We start from the raw sequence: 22,012 nt of genomic DNA on the forward strand, positions 1-22,012 counted from the left end.
ACAAAAGACCATCTGGTTGCTCAGTGGAGGGCCATGTAGGGCCCTGAGGGGACTAATCGCTTCCTCTCCTCTCACTAACTCTCACTCTATCTTTCATTCAGTCAAAACAGCACATTAATTACAGTTGATGAGTTTCCTATTAGCACCAGCTAGGTAGGAGAGAAGCGACGCGGTAGGTAGAAAGAGGCACAGACAGGTGTGGGCAGGAAGACAAGAGGGCCATTGTCACAGAGAGAGCCACATGCTGTGCTGTGAATCATTGAGCATCATCTACAAAGCCATTCAGGTTATATTACCGGCACAAAAATACATTGATGTTGTAATAGCTGATGACAATGTTATATAGATCACTGGTTTATATGTAAATTTAAATACTCACATGGTCGAAGACAATGGTAGAAGTTCATTCACTCTTTTTTTAATCTCCAGAAATCTTAACGGTCTTAATTAACAACCTGTTTTGATTTTCTGAGCGGTATGACATCACATTGCTTAGGCCCCGCCCACAACCAAGCAATGCAGGTGTTTTGTAGTTGGATGTAAAAGAGAACATAAGAGTGTTTATTTTCTCCAAACATCAGAGCCACTAAGGATGCAGTGGATTAGTTTTGTTTTCGATGATAATACACCACCAAATACACACAAAACGGACGGGAGGGGTGGAGTGGAGTGAGCAGTAGCTTATTATCATTTAAAGAGACTTGCACCGAAACGGCTCGCTGTGAACAGAGCTGTTTTTGACAAGGTAAAAAGGTGTTGTTTTACATGACCACTGAGGAATTTTAATCAAAGTATGTTGCAGACATTTCACGAAGACCCTAAAGAATCATACCTACTTGGAAAATAGGCATCAGATGTCTTCTTTTAGAAATATCATGTATTACCAGGTTTAAATGACATTCTGAATGCCCCGCTGTATAACTGTTTCTATAAAGTGTACTAGCATTAAATTTTTTATTCAGTAAAAGAGAAGGACAGAAAGAGTAAGACAGAGAAAGACACGTCTACCTATCTCTTTGACTTACCTCGCCATGTGCTGAGGAACTGAAGTCGATAAAATGTAATTGTAACACTTGATGCGATAAAAAGAAAATCCTACGAACAAAAGTCTGGAGGGGTGAAGCACGGAGTAGAGGAGAAGGGGCAATAGGAGTGTATTGAGTGTTCCGGGATACTGGAATGTCCTGAAGAAGGGAATTTTAATTGCATCTGTTGGCTGCTGATAAATACATAATCAGCCATCCCTCCCGCTGTTCCTTAATCAGTTCTGTTTTAATGACCACAGTTCTGAGCAGCAAATGCCTCAACACAGAGAATAAAAGAGAGAGAGAGAGGATAAGACTCGGAAACAGCTTCTATATAAATGACATTCCCAGAACTATAACTTGAAACAAGCGTGTCAGTTCTGCTGTGGAATTTTTAATAAAAGTGTGATTTAAGCAGGGTTTTTTGATGTGAAGTACCCTTTGATATGATTATGAGGTAATTTAAGTCACTTGTACTGTGACAGTATAATATTATGATTATTAAACTATTGAAATGTAACCACAAAACCTAGCACGGGTATATTTGTAGCAATAGCCATGATGATCAGTTTTTCTTTTATGCCAAAAACCATTAGGATATTAAGATCATGTTCCATGAAGATATTTTGTAAATTTCCTTCCAAAAATATATGAAATTTTTTTATTAGTAATATGCATTGCTAAGAATGGTTTTCTAATTGTTTAGACTTTTTTGCACCATCAGATTCTAAATTAATTTTATCTGGCCAATATTGTTCTATTCTGTCCTAACCATACATCAATGTTAAGCTTATTTATTAAGCTTTCAGATGATGTATAAATCTCAATGTAAAAAAAATGACCCTTATGTTAACTTACCACAGTTTTAAGTGAAGCTAGTATTTAGGAGGTCTAAACTGGCTCTCCATGTGCTCCTAATTTAAACATATACAGTAGTTCCTCCAAGCCATCAAAACCCCTACTGAATTTTTACCAGCCCGAACAGACACACCCTACCTCAAAACAGAATCCTGAAGCCAACTTGAAGGAAGCCACACGACACCAAGTTGATATAGACTTTACTATTAAAATCGACATTAGTCATGCTTTCCAGTGACACGAAGATGGTCATGTTGTCTAAAAGTGAGTTGGACAGCCACACAAATAAGCAGTCTCACACCTCAGGCGTTTTGTATGGGACCCTGCTGTCTCTAGGGCAACCGTGGAAGGTTTAGGTTTCCTATGGCAACTGTGAAAGAGAGGACGTCCCTCCCAACAATCTCAGCCAATGAACCGCCGTTCTGAGCGCCTTTTATCAGAACTGAAATGGTCTTCACTAATTACTCGACCAGTCCATTTAAAAAACATTTAGATTCGTCTGATCAATCCATTTCAGTCAATCATAAATGCATTAGCTTAATTTTATTTTTGTTGTGTTTTTTTTTCTCATTCTTTCATGCACAGTCCTGTGTGAGATATAATTTCCACTTTGCATATTTGTATTTTTAATTTTTCGTTTTTCTATTACTGGTGTAGATAAAGTTCTTGCATTCCACCAGTTAATCAATCTATTGGTACATAAGTCTCTGTGACTGTGCTCGCAAAGTGAATATTCACAAGAACGTCATTGCTCTGGCCGTTCAGCACCTCTGCAGGGACCAACAGTGACCGGTTCATCTTTCTAAAAGGCCTCTAGTTGTATTGTTCATGCTGAGTCTCGAGGAGCTCCATCGTCTTCATCCTTGCAGTTGAGCTCAGGATTATTGCCTTGTGGTCAGGGATACAGAAAGTAGGCACGGTTCCAGAATAAAGCACGGGCCCTCTGGGTCTACGTTCGTGCTGTCTCACCCTCTTAGCCCATGCCCTCTCTCAGTATCACGTGGCCCAGCATGCGTATCTGTTTGCTATGTCTTAGTGAAGAGCTGTCGGTTTGGGAACTCCATGAGCCAGCAGCATCATAGATGGGATAATGAGTCCTCGTTTCTAGCAGCTATTCTCAGACATTCAGGACAGAAGAAGCACATATTGTTCTTGAAATGGAGACAATTAGAGAAAAGTACCATTGGTGTGCTTCTAACTAGACTGTGTTTTTCTGTTTATATAGTTTTATGTTGAAAAAATAGCTGTTGTCTTTAGTGAAAACTCTTGTAAAAATCCTCATTGTTTTAATGCAGCATTTTGGTTGATTTAGTAATGATATAATCGAATAGTCATTTATTTAACTCTCAAACTGTGTTCCAGCCAATTTTGACCAGGAGAGGTTTTCTTTTTGGTAGTTAAAGGGATAGTTCACTCAAAAATTAAAATTCTGTCATTTATTACTCACTCTTGTGTCATTCCAAACCCTTTAGACCAGGGGTCCCCAAACTTTTTTCTGAGAGGGCCACCTAATTTTCTTTTCTTTAATGGAGGGCCGGGTCGGTTTATAAAATAAAATTCCATGGGCCGGACTGACTACTATTATTATTTTATTATGATTTTACCTGTATTTATTATACATTTTAATGCTAGAATAGTTTATTATTTTTTATGCACCAGACAGACAAATGATCATTTCTTTTCAAAAGATATACAGGTGCTTCTCAGTAAATTAGAATGTCATGGAAAAGTTTATTTATTTCAGTAATTCAACTCAAATTGTGAAACTTGTGTATTAAATAAATTGAATGCACACAGAGTGAAGTAGTTTAAGTCTTTGGTTCTTTTAATTGTGATGATTTGGCTGACATTTAACAAAAACCCACCAATTCACTATCTCAACAAATTAGAATATAATGACATGCCAATCAGCTAATCAACTCAAAACAACTGCAAAGGTTTCCTGAGCCGTCAAAATAGTCTCTCAGGTTGGTTCACTAGGCTACACAATCATGGGGAAGACTGCTGATCTGACAGTTGTCCAGAAGACAATCATTGACACCCTTCACAAGGAGGGTAAGCCACAAACATTGATTGCCAAAGAAGCTGGCTGTTCACAGAGTGCTGCATCCAAGCATGTTAACAGTAAGTTGAGTTGAAGAAAAAGGTGTGGAAGAAAAAGATGCACAACCAACCGAGAAAAACTTTGGGTAACTGGGAGATGAGTGAAGTTTTGCTTTTGCACTTGTCCCACAAGCAGTGCTAGTTTCACCTCAAATGCTATTGAGTCATTTTGTCATCGCTCTTTTCTAGCTGACTCCCGCATCACCTGTTCGATCGCGATGACACATTACGTTGGATGTACCATTCTGTTAGTGAATTTAACAAATAATTATACCTATGTTAATAACTAAGGGAAATTTTTGTTTGAAAGCCAACCTTTATTATCAAATTACCGACATGATATAAGTAAAACATATTTAAAATTACATTTTCAAAATATGTCTCTGGCATTGTTCAGAGGGCCGGTCCAAATGTGGGGGCGGGCCGCATTCGGCCCCCGGGCCTTAGTTTGGGGACCCCTGCTTTAGACCTTTGTTCATCTTCGGAGCACAAATTAAGATATTTTGATGAAATCCAAGAATTTGCAACTGACATGTTCAAGGCCCAGAAAGGTAGTAAGGAAATGGGTAATGGGTAATGTGACAGCAGTGGTTCAGCCGTAATTTTTTGAAGCTACGAGAATACTTTTAGTGCACAAAGAAAACAAAAATAACAACTTTATTCAATAATTTCTTCACTTCTGTGTCAGTCTTCAAAGCATGTTTGTTAGAGTACTTCACAAGAGTCAGAAAGCTCTCAGATTTCCTTAAAAATTATTTAATTTGTGTTCCAAAGATGAGCAAAGATCTTACAGGTTTGGATCAACATGGGGGTGAGTAATTAATGACAGAATTGTTATTTTTGGGTGAATTGATCCAATTGGACTAAAAGTTACTTACCTTGCTCACACATGGTATCAAAACGGTAACAGCTTTCCAAAAAAAACTTTTGATAATTTTGGGGATTTTTTTTTTTTGGTGTTCCTGGTTAACTTTTTTTGAATTAGCACATTTTGTATTTATTTTTGAAACTGATTGATCATAGGCCCCATTGATCTGAGCTTATGCATCTCAGTTGTCAAGTAAACATTGACAAAATTATGCACAAATAATGTTTTCTTAACTCAAAAACCCAGGTGCACATCATATTCTAACACAGTGAAAAATACATTGCAGAGCAAAGAGGAAACTGACAACATGCCGACAGACAAGACAGAGCAGGTTCTTCTGGTATAAAACAAGGTCTCAGCTTTAAAATGTTGTAATTTTTTAAGGAATTCAAACAATAAATACAGTTTTGTGGTTCTTTAGTGTGTCATGACAAATCAGTGTATTGCCTTATTATATCAATGACATGTGAACTGATTGTCTTTTCTTCTTTATTTAAAACACAATAAAAACATGAATGAACCAAGTTTTAAGTTAAGTCCACCAAAGTAATTTACTCTCCTGTCTGATTTGTTTGTCGGACAGAATGGCGAATTCAGCATTATGATTGGTCAGATTGCCCGTCAATCAAGCCGTTTGCGAAGGGTCAATTGAAAGAAAATCTCGTGAAAGTTTTTCACAAGCAATTTTTACAGCATAAGGGTTAAAATATATTGTTTTTTAGTAGCCTCAGTGTAGTTACAGTAGCTGCTTTTTTAAACTACTGTTTTAAAAGGTTTAACTATGGCTTACTCATTTAAAATATGAGTAGCTTGACAGTAACTTGACAGTTTCAAAGCAACTTCCCTAATGAGTACCCACTTTGTGTTTTTCGTCTCTTATTTGTTTGTTTCTGGCTGCTTTATAGTGTTTATTTCATATGTCATTGTTTTGGTATTACAGTTCATGCTTTTTGTATCTTGAAGCAGAAATGTTAATAATGGCTGTCTCTGGAAGTTATTTGAGTTGCAAAAGAGGTTTTTTTTTTTAAAGAGTTTTTTAATTTTCCATTAAGTTTCAACACTATGTCATGTGCTCCAGAGGTTTCTCTTTTATTGCAGGGTTTCAATCCAGTTGGGCCATTTGAAGCAACATGCCATTGTTTTGTGGTTGTCTGAAATGCGGCTGCCTGGCACAGCGTCTATCTTATGCACACACACACAGACATTCACAGCCGGGCTATAATTTTCCTGCACATGTGGTTACACTGCCAAAGACTCCAGATTTCTGTAGAAATCCCAGTTCTGCTAAAGCTGCTGGCCCACAGTGAGGGTTTAGCAAAAGTCCTAGTGCCCACTGGCAATATAACTATTCTGATAAGTCTCTTGGCCTCTTTTATCACTCTGCCTTTATTCACAGACTTTTTTATAGAGATACTGGAATGATGTACAGCTCACCAGTAATAATCTGTTTAAATCAGACTTTACAATATCTTAAAGGAGCCATTAATTTCTCATATGCGTGGTGATACTCTCATGAACGTTTGGTGTAGACTGACACAGAAGAGAAGAAGTTGTTGAATAAAGTTATTTCAGGAAAGGATTCTGGTAGCATCATACAATTATGGTTGAACCACTGTTGTCTCATCGACTATGAACTTGGTAGATGTGTTGCTGTCTATGCAGGGTCAGAAAGCTCTCAGATTTCATCAAAAATATCAAAGGTCTTACAGGTTTGGAATGACATGAGGGAACAAAAATTTCCAGATAATTTACTCACCCTCTTGTCGTCCAATATGTTCATGTCTTTCTTTCTTCAGTCGATAAGAAATTATGTTTCTTGAGGAAAACATTTCAGGAATTATCTCCATATAGTAGACTTCAGTGGTGCCCCCAAGTTTGAACTTCCAAAATGCATTTTAAATGCAGCTTCAAATGTCTCTAAACAATCCCAGCCAAGAAGAAGGGTCTTATCTAGCAAAACGATCGGTCATTTTCAAAACAAATTGACAGTTTATATACTTTTTAACCTCAAAGGCTTGTCTTGTCTAGGTCTGCGGGAACTCTGTTTTTTCCAGGTCAATACAGTTAGGAATGTCGAAAAACTCCCATCTCGTTTTCTTCTTCAATGCCAAAATCGTCCTACATCGCTGTTTTGCTTTTTTTGTAAAGAGCATTTGATCTTCTTTGCATGTTTAATTGGTCATTTCAAAAACTACCTATCGTTTCGCTAGATAAGACCCTTCTTCCTCAGTTGGGATTGCTTAGAGACATTTGAAGCTGCATTTAAACTATTTTGGAAGTTCAAACTTGGAGGCACCATTGAAGTCCACTATATGGAGATAATTCCTGAAATGTTTTCCTCAAGAAACATACATTTCTTTACGACTGAAAGAAGAAAGAAATGAACATCTTGGATGACAAAGGAGTAAATTATCTGTAATTTTTTGTTCTGGAGGTGAACTTTAATTCTGTCATACTCACAAGACAAAGAAAGGATCATGAAGGGTGTAATGACAGATTAGGAAAATGAATGTCCATATGGAAAATGCATTAAAATCATTTTAAAATTGACAATGTTGTAAAATGTTACGAGAAAAATTATTTTTTGAAATATTGCACAGCTCTACCAGCTATTCAGAGTCACAGCAGCAGTTCAGTGACATTGTGATAGCATCAGGACAGATGAGCGCTTTGAGAAAGTCTCTTCACTCTTACATTCACTGTAAAAAATTTGCTGTAAATTTTACAGTAAAATACCGGCAGCAGGGTTGCCAACCGGTTACTGTAATATTTACAGCACCATTGCTGTAATTTTAATTTACAGCATCATCCTGTATTTCCTGTTTACCACAAATAACTGTATTTTTTTACATTGTTGAGGTTTTGTTTACAGTATACTACTTTAATTTGTGTATTCTGTATGTGCAGTATTTATTTTCCAGATTGCTGAATATTAATGACTAGCAATTTAAACAATTTATTAACTGCATAAGCTTTAAACAATATTTAACTGCATAAAGTGTTGTATAGTATGTAAACTAATTGCACCTATTATTTAATAAAAACAAAAATAATAATAATTTGACACATCTTAATCTTGAAAAACAGGTCCAATTTTATTTAACATACAACTCTCAAATTTGCATGAAAGAAATGTCATAGAGGTGTATTTAGTATTATTCTGAATTCCAAAATAAATTGGGCATGGAAATATTTACTTGAAACATATATTACTGTGCAAAACTTTAAGTTTAACCAATATTTAGCCAAAGTTTAACCAACATCAAGTTAACCAACATGGTCATAATTAAATGGTTCTAAATAAATACCACAAAGACAGTGATGAATTTTCACAACTTCATGAACAGTCCAACATGGCCAAACAACAAGGCCTCAAATGAGTCCAACAAAACTTCTGATCAAAAAAGGAGAACAGTTCCGCTCCAGATGCTTCCCCATCCCAGGAGGCATAGAGTGGCTAAAAATATAGAAAAGAACAAAAAGGACAATACGTTAGATATTTTACAAAACAATGATACAGTCAGATGCAGACAGAGGGATGACAGATACAGTCAAAGGCAGAGAGAGTGATGTGTGTTACAGTTAGATCAGTATGATTTTTAATGTTCTTTAAAAAAAAGTTGTGTATGTTCATCAAGACTGCATTCATTTAAACAAAACAGTAAACTTGTGAAAGATTATTACAATTTAAAATAAGTTTTATATTTTACTATACTTTCCAATATAATTTATTTCTAAGATGCAAAGCTGACTGTTCAGCATCATTATACCACTGTTACATGATCTTTTAGAGATCATTCTCATTTATTATCAATATGCTGATTTATTATCAATGTTATTGAATGTTAAGTTGTCAGTGTATGTTTTGGAGCCTGTGATACTTTTTCAGGATTCTTTGATGAATAAGTTTAAAAGAACAGCAGTTATTTAAAATATAACTTTTATCTAAACATATAAGTCTTTACAATCACTTTATCCATGAAAGGATCCTGAAAAAAGTATTAAAAATATTAAGCAGCACAACTGCTTCTAACATTGATAATAATTTAGCATATACAATAATTTCATGGATCATGTGACACCGGAGTAATTAGAAGACTAGAGTATTGATGCTGAAATTTCAGAAATAAATTACATTTTAAAATTATATTAAAATAGATAAAACATTATTTTAAATTGTAATAATATTTCACATTATATTTTGTGTTTTTGATCAATTAAATGCAGCCTTGATGAGCAGAAGATGGTTATTTCAAAACATAAAACCTACTGATCACAAACTTTTGAACGCTAGTGTAGATAAAGGATAAAAGAACATAATAAAAGGAAAAAGATCTTGGTGTATGTGTACTTACATGTCAGTAATTCCACTGATAATCCTTTGCATTGCAAAGAAGACTGGTAACTTGGGTCACTTTAACTGGTTTCTTCTGTGCCCTGTCGTTTTAGATGGGTCTTTGCCTTTCAACTTATTTGTTTCTCTCTCAGGATAAATATCTACAAAACAGTCAGGAAGCAGACAATATGTAATTCACATTAGTTTTAGCTTTTGTACTAATCTGAATTATTCTCCCTAAAAAAAAAAAAACAACGTCTCTCTTCTTGAGTTGGGAAACATATTCTATCATATCTACTACATAAAAAATGCAGGTACTCAGATTGTTAGAATGCAACTATTACCTTTGAATGAACTCCAAAGCTCCGTCTGTCTCCTCTTGGTAACGTTAACGTTAGTCCAGAATATGTAATATGCTGCGAACAGGCCAGACAGGAAGATAGGCTGCATTAACTCATTCTTTAAATAAAAGTTAGCAAAAAGCATTAACGTTACATTCAAACAATAAGCGAATTAGCAAGTTATCAAAGTTCCTAGCACATCTCACTGCTTACGTTAACTGCTTTAACAGCACCGTTCAGAGTTTACGTGACACACATCCTCCGTGATAGGGATGGGCGATACCACTTATTTTGTTTTCGATACGATACCGATATTTTTAAGGCCAGTATCATCGATATCGATACCGATACGATACTTTTAAACTTAATTTTTTAATTATTACATTTATTAAATTAATAAGATTAAAATATGTAATTATGCCCTTTTTTATAACCTGTTACACTTTATATTTGAAATGCATTTTAACATTTAATATGCAACTAATTAAATTTTATTTTCTAAACGTGGTTAAAATATGTTTACTTTAGTGGTAACTACAAAACCTACAGTTGAAAATACTTGGTTTCATAAGGGGCTGCCAGTGACAAGCTGTTGCACACATAAAATACAACATTTTTATTCTGCCAGTGTATAATTTATATTAACATTACTACAAAACATGATCAAGTGTTAATTTAATTTAAGTGTTAATTTAAAGAAATGTAATTGCACTTGTGAAATGCAAATTATGTAAGCTTCAGTTTCAGTTTGTTTATTGAGAAATAGCTCAAACATTTTTTTTATTTTCTGTCCTCTGATAAGCATTGTACAGGGCTGTCGTTCCCATAAGCATCAATGCTTTCTTATGATACTTTAGCGAAACGAAGCCCTGTTTGAATGCACTGTCTAAAGGGAGTGAATGCTCTCTGATTGATTGGTTCTGTCTTGCATCATTTGCGTGCGTTCAGATGAGCAGGAAAAGTGTTCTATCGTGAACAGTTATTCTCTAACATAGGTTATGCATCCAATTCAATGCACATTGTACTCCTGGCTTTTTGTTAAATAAACAAAATCACTGGTAAATAAAACACACCTTAGTATCGATATTTTCAATTTGAGTATCTATACTTTCGATACTCGCATCAATATCGTTATATCGATACTTTAGGATCGATATGCACATCCCTACTCCGTGAGCGGCTGACCGCGAGTTGCGAGCCTTAAGTAACGTTACGTGTTTTATTTCGGCCCCCGTGTTAACAGATGCCTGCCTGTGCAAATTTGTTTTACATCATAAAATAATCACGAGAAAGTGTGCTGATCAGTACGACGTCGCCGTGAATCATAACTTCTGTCAATGAAGCTTGTAATTCTTAACGTAGGAACCCAGAGATGTTACGCCTATAGCCGATGTTAGGCCGGGGAATGTGTAAAATCCTCCCGCGACCGGTGCCGAATCCCCGCACAAGTCTCTCTCGCGCTCCGCGGACGGAGGATCCGTTAATCTGCGGTTACCGCGAATGTTTATGACACCTTAATATACCACTACAGTTATGAAATGTGAAAAATAAAACAGAAACAAGTCACTTACCACAGCTGTGAATGGTTCTTCTTGCTGCTCCCAAATGTCGACCGTTGAAGATAATCCCGCCTCTTTAGGTTTGAAATTTTACAGCAATAAGCTGTATGTTTGCATCAAACCACCGCATCACCCCATAATGCATTGTGGTTTACAGCAATATGCTGTATTATAAAGAAATACAACCTGCTGCTGTAAAATATTGCTGTAATTTTTACAGCAATTCGTTACAGTGTTCTTTTGGTTTCTATCAGTCAGAAGCCAGCCAGTGACAATCACAGAGGTGTTATCATAATCAGCAAGTTTTAGATTTCATCTGCTAATTTACCGTTATTTCTCCTAATGGCCTGTTTGAATTTCTCCGCATCAAAGTACTGTACTTTTCCCTGTCCTCCTTAGAACTCAGGACTTAGACAATATGCAAATGACTTAGGAGGATGTTTGACTTTGACTTAATGATTTACAGTACAGTGACGCATTTTGCAAAAGGCAATCATTGCCAATTCCACGAGCCAATAACAGCTGTCATTGCAAGGATGATGGATGCTGAGGTCTGGGAGACTGTCTCTCTGTGTGTGTGTGTGTGTGTGTGTGTGTGTGTGTGTGTGTGTGTGTGTGTGTGTGTGTCTGTATGATGTAATAAGAGTCCTGCTGAGATCAGGAAGATTCTCAGGCATGCATGCATGTGATCTCTGGCATGCATGCTGAAACGGTCATACTACATGCAGCAGTGTCACATCTCAGCCTGGGTTCAGTTTTATAAGGAGTTACGTATGTCTGTTAAAATATAAAAGGCTTAAAACCATAAGTGTTCTCACCTAATATGTGTCAAGAATTCGAAAATTAGAAATGTACCAAGTATCATGTAAATGCCACGATATATGAATATGGTAATCAGGGTTCGAATTACGGGGGAGCTAAGGGGAGCTCGGCTCCCCTGAAAAGGACCTGGGCTCCCCTGAAAGCCTACTTTGAGACATTTAGGGGGAGCTCTAAAACACTTTCCATTTTTTGTGTCGCATATAGATTTTGATTTTCTGTACATTAAGGTCCCTGAAATAAATGATGATATTAAAAATGTGTCAATGTTGTGTGTTTATTCGCTCATTACATTACTATTTCCGAACACTATTTTCCGCTGTCTCCTGCTGTGACCATCCATGCGTGGCGGCACTGCACTGAAATTACTACGTTTACGTCACCACTTGAACTTCTCACTGAGTTGGTATTTGAATGTTAGCTTAACTTCAAGTTCAAAACATACTTTATTCGTTTTTTGGAACACTCTGTGGATACTAATAAGAATGTCAAAAAGAAAGCAGCCAAAACTCAGTCAATTTGGATTTACAAAACAAACGAAGAGGAGTGATGACAGCGCACCAGCTACTATTTTTTTATGATTGTTATGTGAGTTATTCTGTTTTCATCATGATTTGCATGATGTAGGCCTAAGCGCGGTTGATTCAGAACCGTGGACAGAGCTGTTTGCCCTAACACTGACAACACTGACTGACGCTTGCGTTTTGAAGTAAACGGATTACTAAGTAAACAATAGGTTTACTGTAAACCTATTGTTTCAAATGCCCGAACATGCACCAAAAGCGTTAAAGTCAGTCAGGCAGGATCGGAAAATAGGGCTCCCCCGAAAGCCACTTTGTAATTCGAACCCTGATGGTAATCATTCAGGATTGCCATCTGATATTATTACTGCACCATGTTCTGTAATGTTAACTAATAAACCTTATTATAAAGCATTACCAATGTTTTATATCGTTAGTTTGCATGCTTATTTAAATGCATTCAAGCTGATAATATATGCTTCCCCTGGAAGATGTTCCTCTCAAACTAAAATCCATTTCCCATTACCACCTAATTATTAGGAAGACCTAAAAGGATGCCACTGGGAGGCATGAAAATCCTTATATTGTAAAGGATTTATATCTTCAGTTTGAATTTAGTAGAATAAATTGCTGTGCTGTATGTGCTGTAATAATAATACCATCACATTTTTTTTTTTTTTACTATCATGATGCCTGTTTATCAGTCCATGCTATCCCATGGAAGACATTACAATACAAGTACAGTCTATAGTTTGTAATTATGTTAGAGAAACCTGTGTGGCTGTTGTCTCATAATTTTCACACTGCTCTAATTAATGCAGCACTTCTTGTAAGTGAGTACAACAGCAAGCAGCCAAGCCATCTTTAGTTTATGATTATGTATGCAATCAATCTTCTCTCTCTCTCTCTCTCTCTCTCTCTCTCTCTCTCTCTCTCTCTCTCTCTCTCTCTCTCTCTCTTTTTGCTTTGTGTCATCTGATAAGCAGTAGGCACAAACAGGAACCAATAGTGTTTTATTTTTCTTAGAATTCAGCTTTTCATTACAAATGATATAATTAGCACAGCAGTCAAACAACAATTAGATTGAACTTCAACTAAAAATGTGCATACATGCTAGAATGTTACAGTACTTGGTTTGTTCCCCATTTGCTTTAATGACGGCAGTTCTTGAGCTGGATGAATATCAGAAGTTAGTGTAAACCCTAATGATCATGTTCAGCTCAGCATCTTGAGCTTTAGTGGAAGTAAGAGCATCTGACCATCTGTACAAAGGTCACATGATCAGTGTCACAAAATGTACTTATTTGATTAGAGACCTGCAAATAGAACCTTTTATATTTTTGATTTGTTTAATTTTTTTTTTTTTTTTCAAAACCCTAATGTTTTTTTTTTTTTTTTACATTTTTACCTAGATTTTAAATCCCAGATTTTTAGTGTGGCTGTGAATCTGAGAAAAGTAGAGGTGCTAACATATTGCTTTGTGTATGTGTATATTTGATGATTGTTGCTGTGATATATAGGTCTATCTGAAATAAAAAGCTCAGGGAGTGTTTTTCTTCTTTTGTGCAAAAAGAATTATCCTCAGAGTAATTTTAAGTACTCCAGGAAGCCAAGCAGATCCTCATTCCATGATAATCTTGTGATCTACTTTATGTGGGGTGTGATTTTGAGAGGTTTTTGCTTCAATATTAGGCTGAACAATCCTTTTCCTTTGGAAAATAATTGAAATTCACAACTTTAAATATGTGTGTCATTAATCTCTAATGAATTATGTTTGGCTGTCTCTTGCTTAGTTTAATTTTCCAATGATTATTATCACACTTCTCAGTATCAGGGTTATTTCAGTATCATTAAGATGCATTATAGTTTCTATTAATATTATATTTTGTTTTTCTTTTTTTCTGTATTTGTTAATAATGCTTTTTAAAATATGTACACTGCTGTTCAAAAGTTTGGGAACAGTAAGATTTGTGATGTTTTTAAAGAAGTTTCTTATGCTGTGTTTATCAAGACTGTGTTTATTTGATCAAAATACAGAAACAATTAATACTGTAAAATATTATTACGATGTAATTTTTTTTTCAATTCATTTCGTGATCACAGCTGAATTTTCAACATCATTACTCCAGTCTTTAGTGTCACATGATTCTTTATAAATCATTCTATTATGCTGATTTATTATTAATGTTCAAAACAGTTGTGCTGCTTAATATTATTTTCAAACATGTGGTACTGTTTTTTAAGTTTAAAAAGATTAGCATTTATTTAAAATAGAAATATTTTCTAACAATAAACACTACTATTCAAAGTTTGGGATGAGCAAAGTTTTATTCTTTTTTTTTATTTTTTGAAAGAAATTATTACTTTTATTCAGCAAGGATGTGTTCAAAAGTGATAGCAAAGACTTATATTGTTAAAAAAAACTTTCTATTTCGAATAAATGCTGTTCTTTTTAACCTTTTATTCATTAAAGAATTCTAAAAAAGCATCACAGGTTCCAAAAAATACAACATTGATAATAAATCAGCATATTAGAATGATTTCTGAAGGATCATGTGACACTTAAGACTGAAGTAATGGCTGATAAAAATTCAACATTGCATCACAGGAATAAATTATATTTTAAAGTATATTAAAATAGAAACATTTATTTGATGTTGTAATAACATTTTGCTATATTACTATTTTTTCTGTATTTTTAAATCAAATAAATGCAGCCTTGATGAGCATAAGAGACTTTTTTTTAAACATAAGTCTAACTGATCTCTAATGTTTGAACAGCAGTGTATACAGTTTTTATAAATGTGTAATTTCAGTTTTAGTTTCAGTTACTTTAGTACATCAAGGATTTGAATTTCAGTTTATTTCAAGTAACAAAAGCTGTTTTATGGTTTTAGTTTTTGTTAATGATCATAATATTGCTCAATATTACCCTCAACAAACACTGACATTTGAAAATAGCTGTTTATGTGTCACTTGCAATACTCCAAGTCTATGATCAGCATACAAAAGACATTTTTTAAACAGAAACTTGGCACAACAAAAATAAGACCCTCATATAGTCTGGCTCTGTAGCTGTTTATTGTTACATCTGCTAGAAAGTAGCTTAAAAAAACAATTTCATCTTAAATGCCATATAGGCATCACAAGTTCAATCCTGGCTTGCAACATGCCTGTACCCCTGTCATTTCCTGTGCTATAAATAAAATGGCAAAATGATCTCATGTTGATTTCTCATCCTGTCTCTCTCTTTGTCTTTCTGCCAGTGTGTGGCTGTGATTTGGCACATTCCGGATTCTTCCAGAAGAGTGGCGAGTACATCTGCACAGCAGACTACCAGCGCCTGTACGGCACAAAGTGTGACAGCTGTGGGGACTTTATCTCAGGGGAGGTGGTCTCTGCACTGGGCCGCACATATCATCCACAGTGTTTCGTCTGCAGCGTGTGCAGGTGAGCCTTCTATACAGACTACTAAAGTGTCATTATGGAAATAGACCCCATCAGACAGATTAAACGTGAGGGAGTGCTGGTGGGATGCTGGTATATGATGCTCATTTACTAATGTGCTGATGACTGAATCTCATTAATTCACTTCCTGACAGCTATAAGCTCCCCCAATTATCTATATACTAAGCAATTATGCTAAAGTTAGTTCTGGTCTTCTAATTTGATCAGCCAAGCGACGTTCCAAGACCGCTGATATTTATATAATTTTCTTTGAAAGTAATTCAGTGACTGTCATGGCTGAAAAGGTTTAGGCTTAGGGAATATCTTCAGTTGAGCAGAATTTAAAGGATTTGATGGACCACATGTAGAAAGTGGAAATACAAAAGTAAACTCTGACTTCTTGTGCCACATTCTTTCTTATCAGTCCTGACCTTAAAGCAGGGCAAGTAGAGCAGTGTTTTATACACTACCAGTCAAAAGTTTTTGAACAGTACGATTTTTAATGTTTTTAAAGAAGTCTTTTCTGCTCACCAAGCCTGCATTTATTTGGTCCAAAGTACAGTAAAAACAGTACACTTTTGAAAGATTTTAACTATTTAAAAAACTGTTTTCTATTTGAATATATTTTAAAATATAATTTATTCCTGTGATTTCAAAGCTGAATTTTTTGCATCCTTACTCCAGTCGCATGATCCTTCAGAAATCATTCTGATATTCTGATTTGCTGCTTAAAAACCATTTATTATTACATTATTATTATTATTATTATTTATTAATATATTAGAACAGTATTTATCTGAAATAGAAATCTTTTGTAACATTATAAATGTCTTTACCATCACTTTTGCTCAATTTGAAGCATCCTTGCTAAATAAAAGTATTAAAAGTATTAAAAATAAATAAATACTGATTTAAAGCTGGTCAGTATGTGTAGTGTATAATGTTATAAAAGTTTTTTATTTCAGATAAATGCTGATTTTTTGGATCTTTCTATTAAAAATGTACTGAACTGTTTTAAATAATAATAATAATAATAATAATAATAATAATAATAATAATACATGTTTCTTGAACAGCAAATCGGCATATTAGAATGATTTCTGAAGGATCATTTGACACTGAAGACTGGAGTAATGATGCTGAAAATTTAGCTTTGATCACAGGAATAAATTACATTTTAAAAATAATATTACATAAAAAAAATATTTCAAAATGTTACTATTTTTGCTGTAATTTGGATCAAATAAAGGCAGGCTTTGTGAGCCTTTTAATGTTTAAAAAACTTTTGACTGGTAGTATATGTATCCTCTTCTGCAGACATACACTGTCCAGGTTGATGTCCAGCCATATGCCCAGAATGAACTTTAGCTCAGATATTAAAACAGCAGTGTCAAACTGTAGTTCTTGTGATTGTGAAAAATTCTGTCAGTAATTACTCATGCTCATGTCATCCCAAACCTGTAAGTCCTACAATCTCTGTCAGAAATTGAGATATTTTTGATAAAACCCCAGAGCTTTCCAAACCTGCATAGACACCAATGCAACTAACATATTCAAGGCCCAGAAAGGTAGTAAGGACATTGTTAAAATAGTCCATGTGACATCAGTGGTTCAGCTGTAATTTTATGAAGCTACAAGAAAAATTTGTGTGCGCAAAGAAGACAAAAAATAACTACAAAGATGAATGAAGGTCTAATTAATGACAGTATTTTCATTTTTGGGTGAACTGTCCCTTTAATGCATACATTTATGTTTCATTTAATAACTTTAATGTACTCACCAAAGCCAAATTTTACTTGAATTTGCCACTTGGCGAGTGTTTATTTTGAACCCTGTGTGTAGGCATTTTCTCTTCTCTTCACTGAATTGCCCTAGAGAGTATAATACCACAAGTGGAGAAGGAGCGATCAATGCAGAACTGAGCAGGATATTGTAACATGAGTCAAGGCGGAAGAAGGCTGAGGTTTGGAGCTCAAAATATGCAATAATGCCCAGAAAGTAAGCAGAGAAGGGAAGAAAAGTGTAAATGGAGAAGCTGCTGAGGCTAGAGGTGAATATTTGCCTCAGACTGAAAGGAGCAAATGAAGATGTTAAAGGCAGCGGTGGAAAACACCACCTCTTGTCTTTTATGTGTGGTCTATTCTCAGACTGACAAGCAAGAAAATGAGAGGTACTGTAAGACATCCCTGCAGGGACACATTATCTGTCTGCCCTACACTGAAACACTGTTATTTGAATCCCATTTTGTTTTGTAGTTTAAAAATAGGTTTAATGCAACTGGATATTTTCTACATTTACTACTTTAGTATTCACATTGGCATGCTTCTTTTTTATTTTTCCTATATGCTTTTTCTTGTGCGGACACATTGCTGGCCTGTAGTGCTGTGAGATTAGCTGCTAATGTATCTCTGTTATATCCCATTTGTAATTACAGTGTGTTTGCTCTGCTCTGATCTACAGGAAATTGGTTCTGCTAAATAACTTGACCCTCCTCCTTTAGTTCATTAGTACACCGAAAGCAAGAGTTAGCGCTTGATGAATTTATGTGGGTAGGAAAAGGCATTTTCATGGAGGACTGGGATTGCTTTGTTGGACTACATTGCCAATTGGGCCACTAAATGGCCCAATGGGATGCTCTTGGCAGGAGAAACCTAAACATTTATCAGCCTAACCAAGAAGTAAACAGTCAAGAGGAGAGCTAGATTATGTTACATTTAATATTTAGACCATCTGAGTGGAAACCAAGCTCTAGATTTAATGGACTATCATCCCAGTAGCACTGTCAATGATTATTCATGTCACGGTACAGCTCTTAGGAATATATTGAATAACTTTGATTATTGTAGAACTCATATTTCTGTACAGCATTTTGGGTCTTTAATTGATATTTTGAGAAACTGTTGCAATTTTTTGAGATGAAGAGGTAGCTCGTTCTTAATGCTTAATGCTTAATGATTGTGTATACATACAGTCGAGGTCAAAAGTTTACATCCCCCTTTCAGAATCTGCAAAATGTTAATTATTTTACCAAAATAAGAGGGATCATACAAAATGCATGTTATTTTTTATTTTAGTACTGATAAGTTATTTCATTTAAAAGATGTTTGCATGTAGTCCTCAAGAGAAAATAATAGCTGAATTTAATGACCTTGTTCAAAAATTTACATCCCCTTGAATCTTAATTCTGTGTTGTTACCTGAATGATTAACAGCTGTTTTTTTAGTGATTTTTTTTTTTTGGTTCACTTTTTTTCCTGAACAGTTAAAATCCTTCAGATCCCACAAATTCTTTGGTTTTCCAGCATTTTTGTGTATTTGAACCCTTCCCAACAATGACTGTATGATTTTGAGATCCATCTTTTCACTCTGAGGACAACTGATAGACTCAAAAACAACTACAGTATTATGCTCACTGCGGCTTCTGAAGGAAAAACCATGCGTTAAGAGCCGGGGGTGAAAACTTTTGAACAGAATGGAAATGTGTAAATTTTTCTAATTTTGCTTAAAAAAAAACAAACAAACAAAAAAACAGCTGTGGATCACACAGTATTAAGAATTAAATGTATGTAAACTTTTGAACGGGGTAATTTTTATAAATTTAACTATTATTTTTTTCTTGTTGACCATATATAAACGCCTTTTATGCCTTTTATGTAATATCTTATTCAGTACTGAATAAAAAATAACATGCAGGTATGATCTCGCTTATTTTGGTAAAATAATTAACATTTGAAAGATTCTGCAAGGTATATGTAAACTTCTGACGTCAACTTTCAAAAATAAAATGGCAAATTAAATGGCAATTTCTTGTTATCAGTACAAAATATTGATTAAGATATTATTTTTGTGACATTTTTTTCTTGAAGTAGTGTGGACACTGGCTAATTTTGATGTCCGGAAAGAGTTGCAAGAGTGTGTGCACAGAATAAATGCAGCAAAACATGAAAAGTGTAAATTTTTAAAGAACAGGAAAAGCTGACAATGCTGTGTGTGTCTGGAGGGAGTGTGATGCGGCGGTAATGCCAAGGTCACGTAAAGACTGCATGGAAAGAGACGCACAGAGCCTCATGAGAAAGCCCACACGCTTTTCACATATAAATATAGAATAAAGTAGGTTGTGTGAAAGAGGAGGAATAAAACACAGAGAGGAAAAGAATGAAGAATATGAGAAAATAAGAATAGATCCAGAAACCCTTCTCTCATGAAAAAACACTGAAGAAACTAAAGGAATTATTCCACCCATGTGTCAGACACGGGCTCTGTAAGTGCTTCTGTTGTCTGCCCACTTACCCTGTCATCTTTCACTCTCGATTTCAAAGACATCTTTGTGTGTGGTCTCAACAGTGAGGGAGTTTGTCATGCCATACCTCACATAGTCCTGTGAATAGTGTGTTGGTGTGTGTGTTTATGTCCAAAAAGATGACATTTCTCTACTAATGTTCTTTGTAAGGGTAAAACTGATCAATATTAACAGTGACAATATAAATGCATGATCTGTTTTTAAAAGACCTGTTCTGTAATCTTGTAAAGTGGCAGAGCCGGTGCTCCTCTAAGGTCATGGTTCAATGTAAATGGATTGTTTTATAATTGCTGCATTAGTAGAGGAATAGACTACTGTAATAGGATTTGTCTCCTGGTGTAGAAGCTTCCAGTCATGTTGATTACTAAGCAGATAAAGCAGTGCTGTGGACACAATGGATTACGCGTGTTGTCATGAGACATGTGGGCATGTGTGCTGAAGAAATGCATACATTTATCTACATAAAGCACCTACTCACCATATACAAGAGGTAAGCTTGTGTATACGGTGGAATTTGTGGTTTGCGGAGGACTTTGGTACAAGATTTGACAATAATGGTGAGGAAGACCCTAAAGACTAGCTAAAATGAATTTCCAACATGGGAAAAGACTCCACCTTGACCCTTATTATGCCCCATTACTTAAAATATCAAGTCACAATGTGATATGACTCACTTTTTCCTGCCATTTCAGTGGTGTTTGTGTCTAAAGGGAAGACAGTGTGCTTAGGTAAAGCTGGGCCATCATTACAGGCCGGCTCTGGTCTGTGTTTAATGCTTGTGGGTAATGTGGCCTTCTTCAACTCTATTTGGGGTTAAATGTTACTTGAACCCTGTCGGGCCTCCTCTCCCAGGACTCCTGCTGTTCTGCCATCAGTTGTTAGTAAATCCTTATATGGTTGGCTGCCATTACCATACTTGATAATTTCATTACAAGACATTTACATACAGTACAAACATTTGGGGTCAGTGAGATTTCTTTATTTAAATTTTTTCAAAGAAATCTTTCATGTTCACCAAGGCTGCAGTAAAGGGCAGTAAATTATGCAAAATCCACTTTTGGACATAAATGTGTGTTGGCAGTGTGTGAATACAACCATCCTTCAATGATAAAAATCCACCCACTGCTTATTTTTTAATCTTCATTAAACCAAATTAGTCTCAACAGGCATGCCGTTTTGATTCTCTAAGTAATGTGATATCACATTGTTTAGGCCTCGCCCACAAACTCTGACTGACAGTCCTGCATTGCCTGCATAGTTTCTGCCCTTAGTGAGTTGTGTTCGGCTGTACACTGTCCAGCATTTTTTTCACACTCGAGCAGTAACATCAACAAAAACTAACCAAGATGAGAATGTCAAAAAGGTTGGGTATTCCACGACTTTATGCAAATATTAAGCGAAAAACGCCGGGCAACAACCAATCGCTGTGAAAAGTAGGCAAGGCAAGATTTTGCCGTATGTTTCCGAGTATTTGCTGAACTGGTGGATTACTGAGCTGAAATCCCTTGTCATTAAAAAAATCATGTTTGTTTAGGGCTGTCTCTATAGGCTACATTTCATCATTTTGATATTTAGGTTGTACCTAGACAGCACCAATAAAGTGTTTAGTTTGTGAACTACCGTTAAAAGAAGAAGAAACAAACAGGGTGTTTTCTGAGGCATGCTCTGCCCTAAATTTGACACACCCCAAATCAGTGGCATTGTATCGTTGCCAGCGGCACTGAGCGCATTTGACACTGTAGTGGAAACGCACTGTTAGTTCGGAGGCACTAGCAAACACATCCTCATTGAGTCGGTTGCACGGCTTGGTCTCTGTAACATCACACTGTTTCATCC

General features: G+C 35.5%; 1 protein-coding gene across 1 annotated transcript in view; it reads left to right on the plus strand.

The window, feature by feature from the left end:
• ablim3 (actin binding LIM protein family, member 3) overlaps positions 1–22,012 on the plus strand; it is an 82,176-nt gene that overhangs the window by 22,705 nt on the left and 37,459 nt on the right. The window contains exon 3 of the mRNA XM_073819952.1: positions 15,697–15,880. Coding sequence (XP_073676053.1) covers positions 15,697–15,880 — 184 coding nt within the window. The remainder of the gene's footprint in view (positions 1–15,696; positions 15,881–22,012) is intronic.

Source organism: Garra rufa, chromosome 16, assembly GCF_049309525.1.
Source record: "Garra rufa chromosome 16, GarRuf1.0, whole genome shotgun sequence".
NCBI lineage: Eukaryota > Metazoa > Chordata > Actinopteri > Cypriniformes > Cyprinidae > Garra > Garra rufa.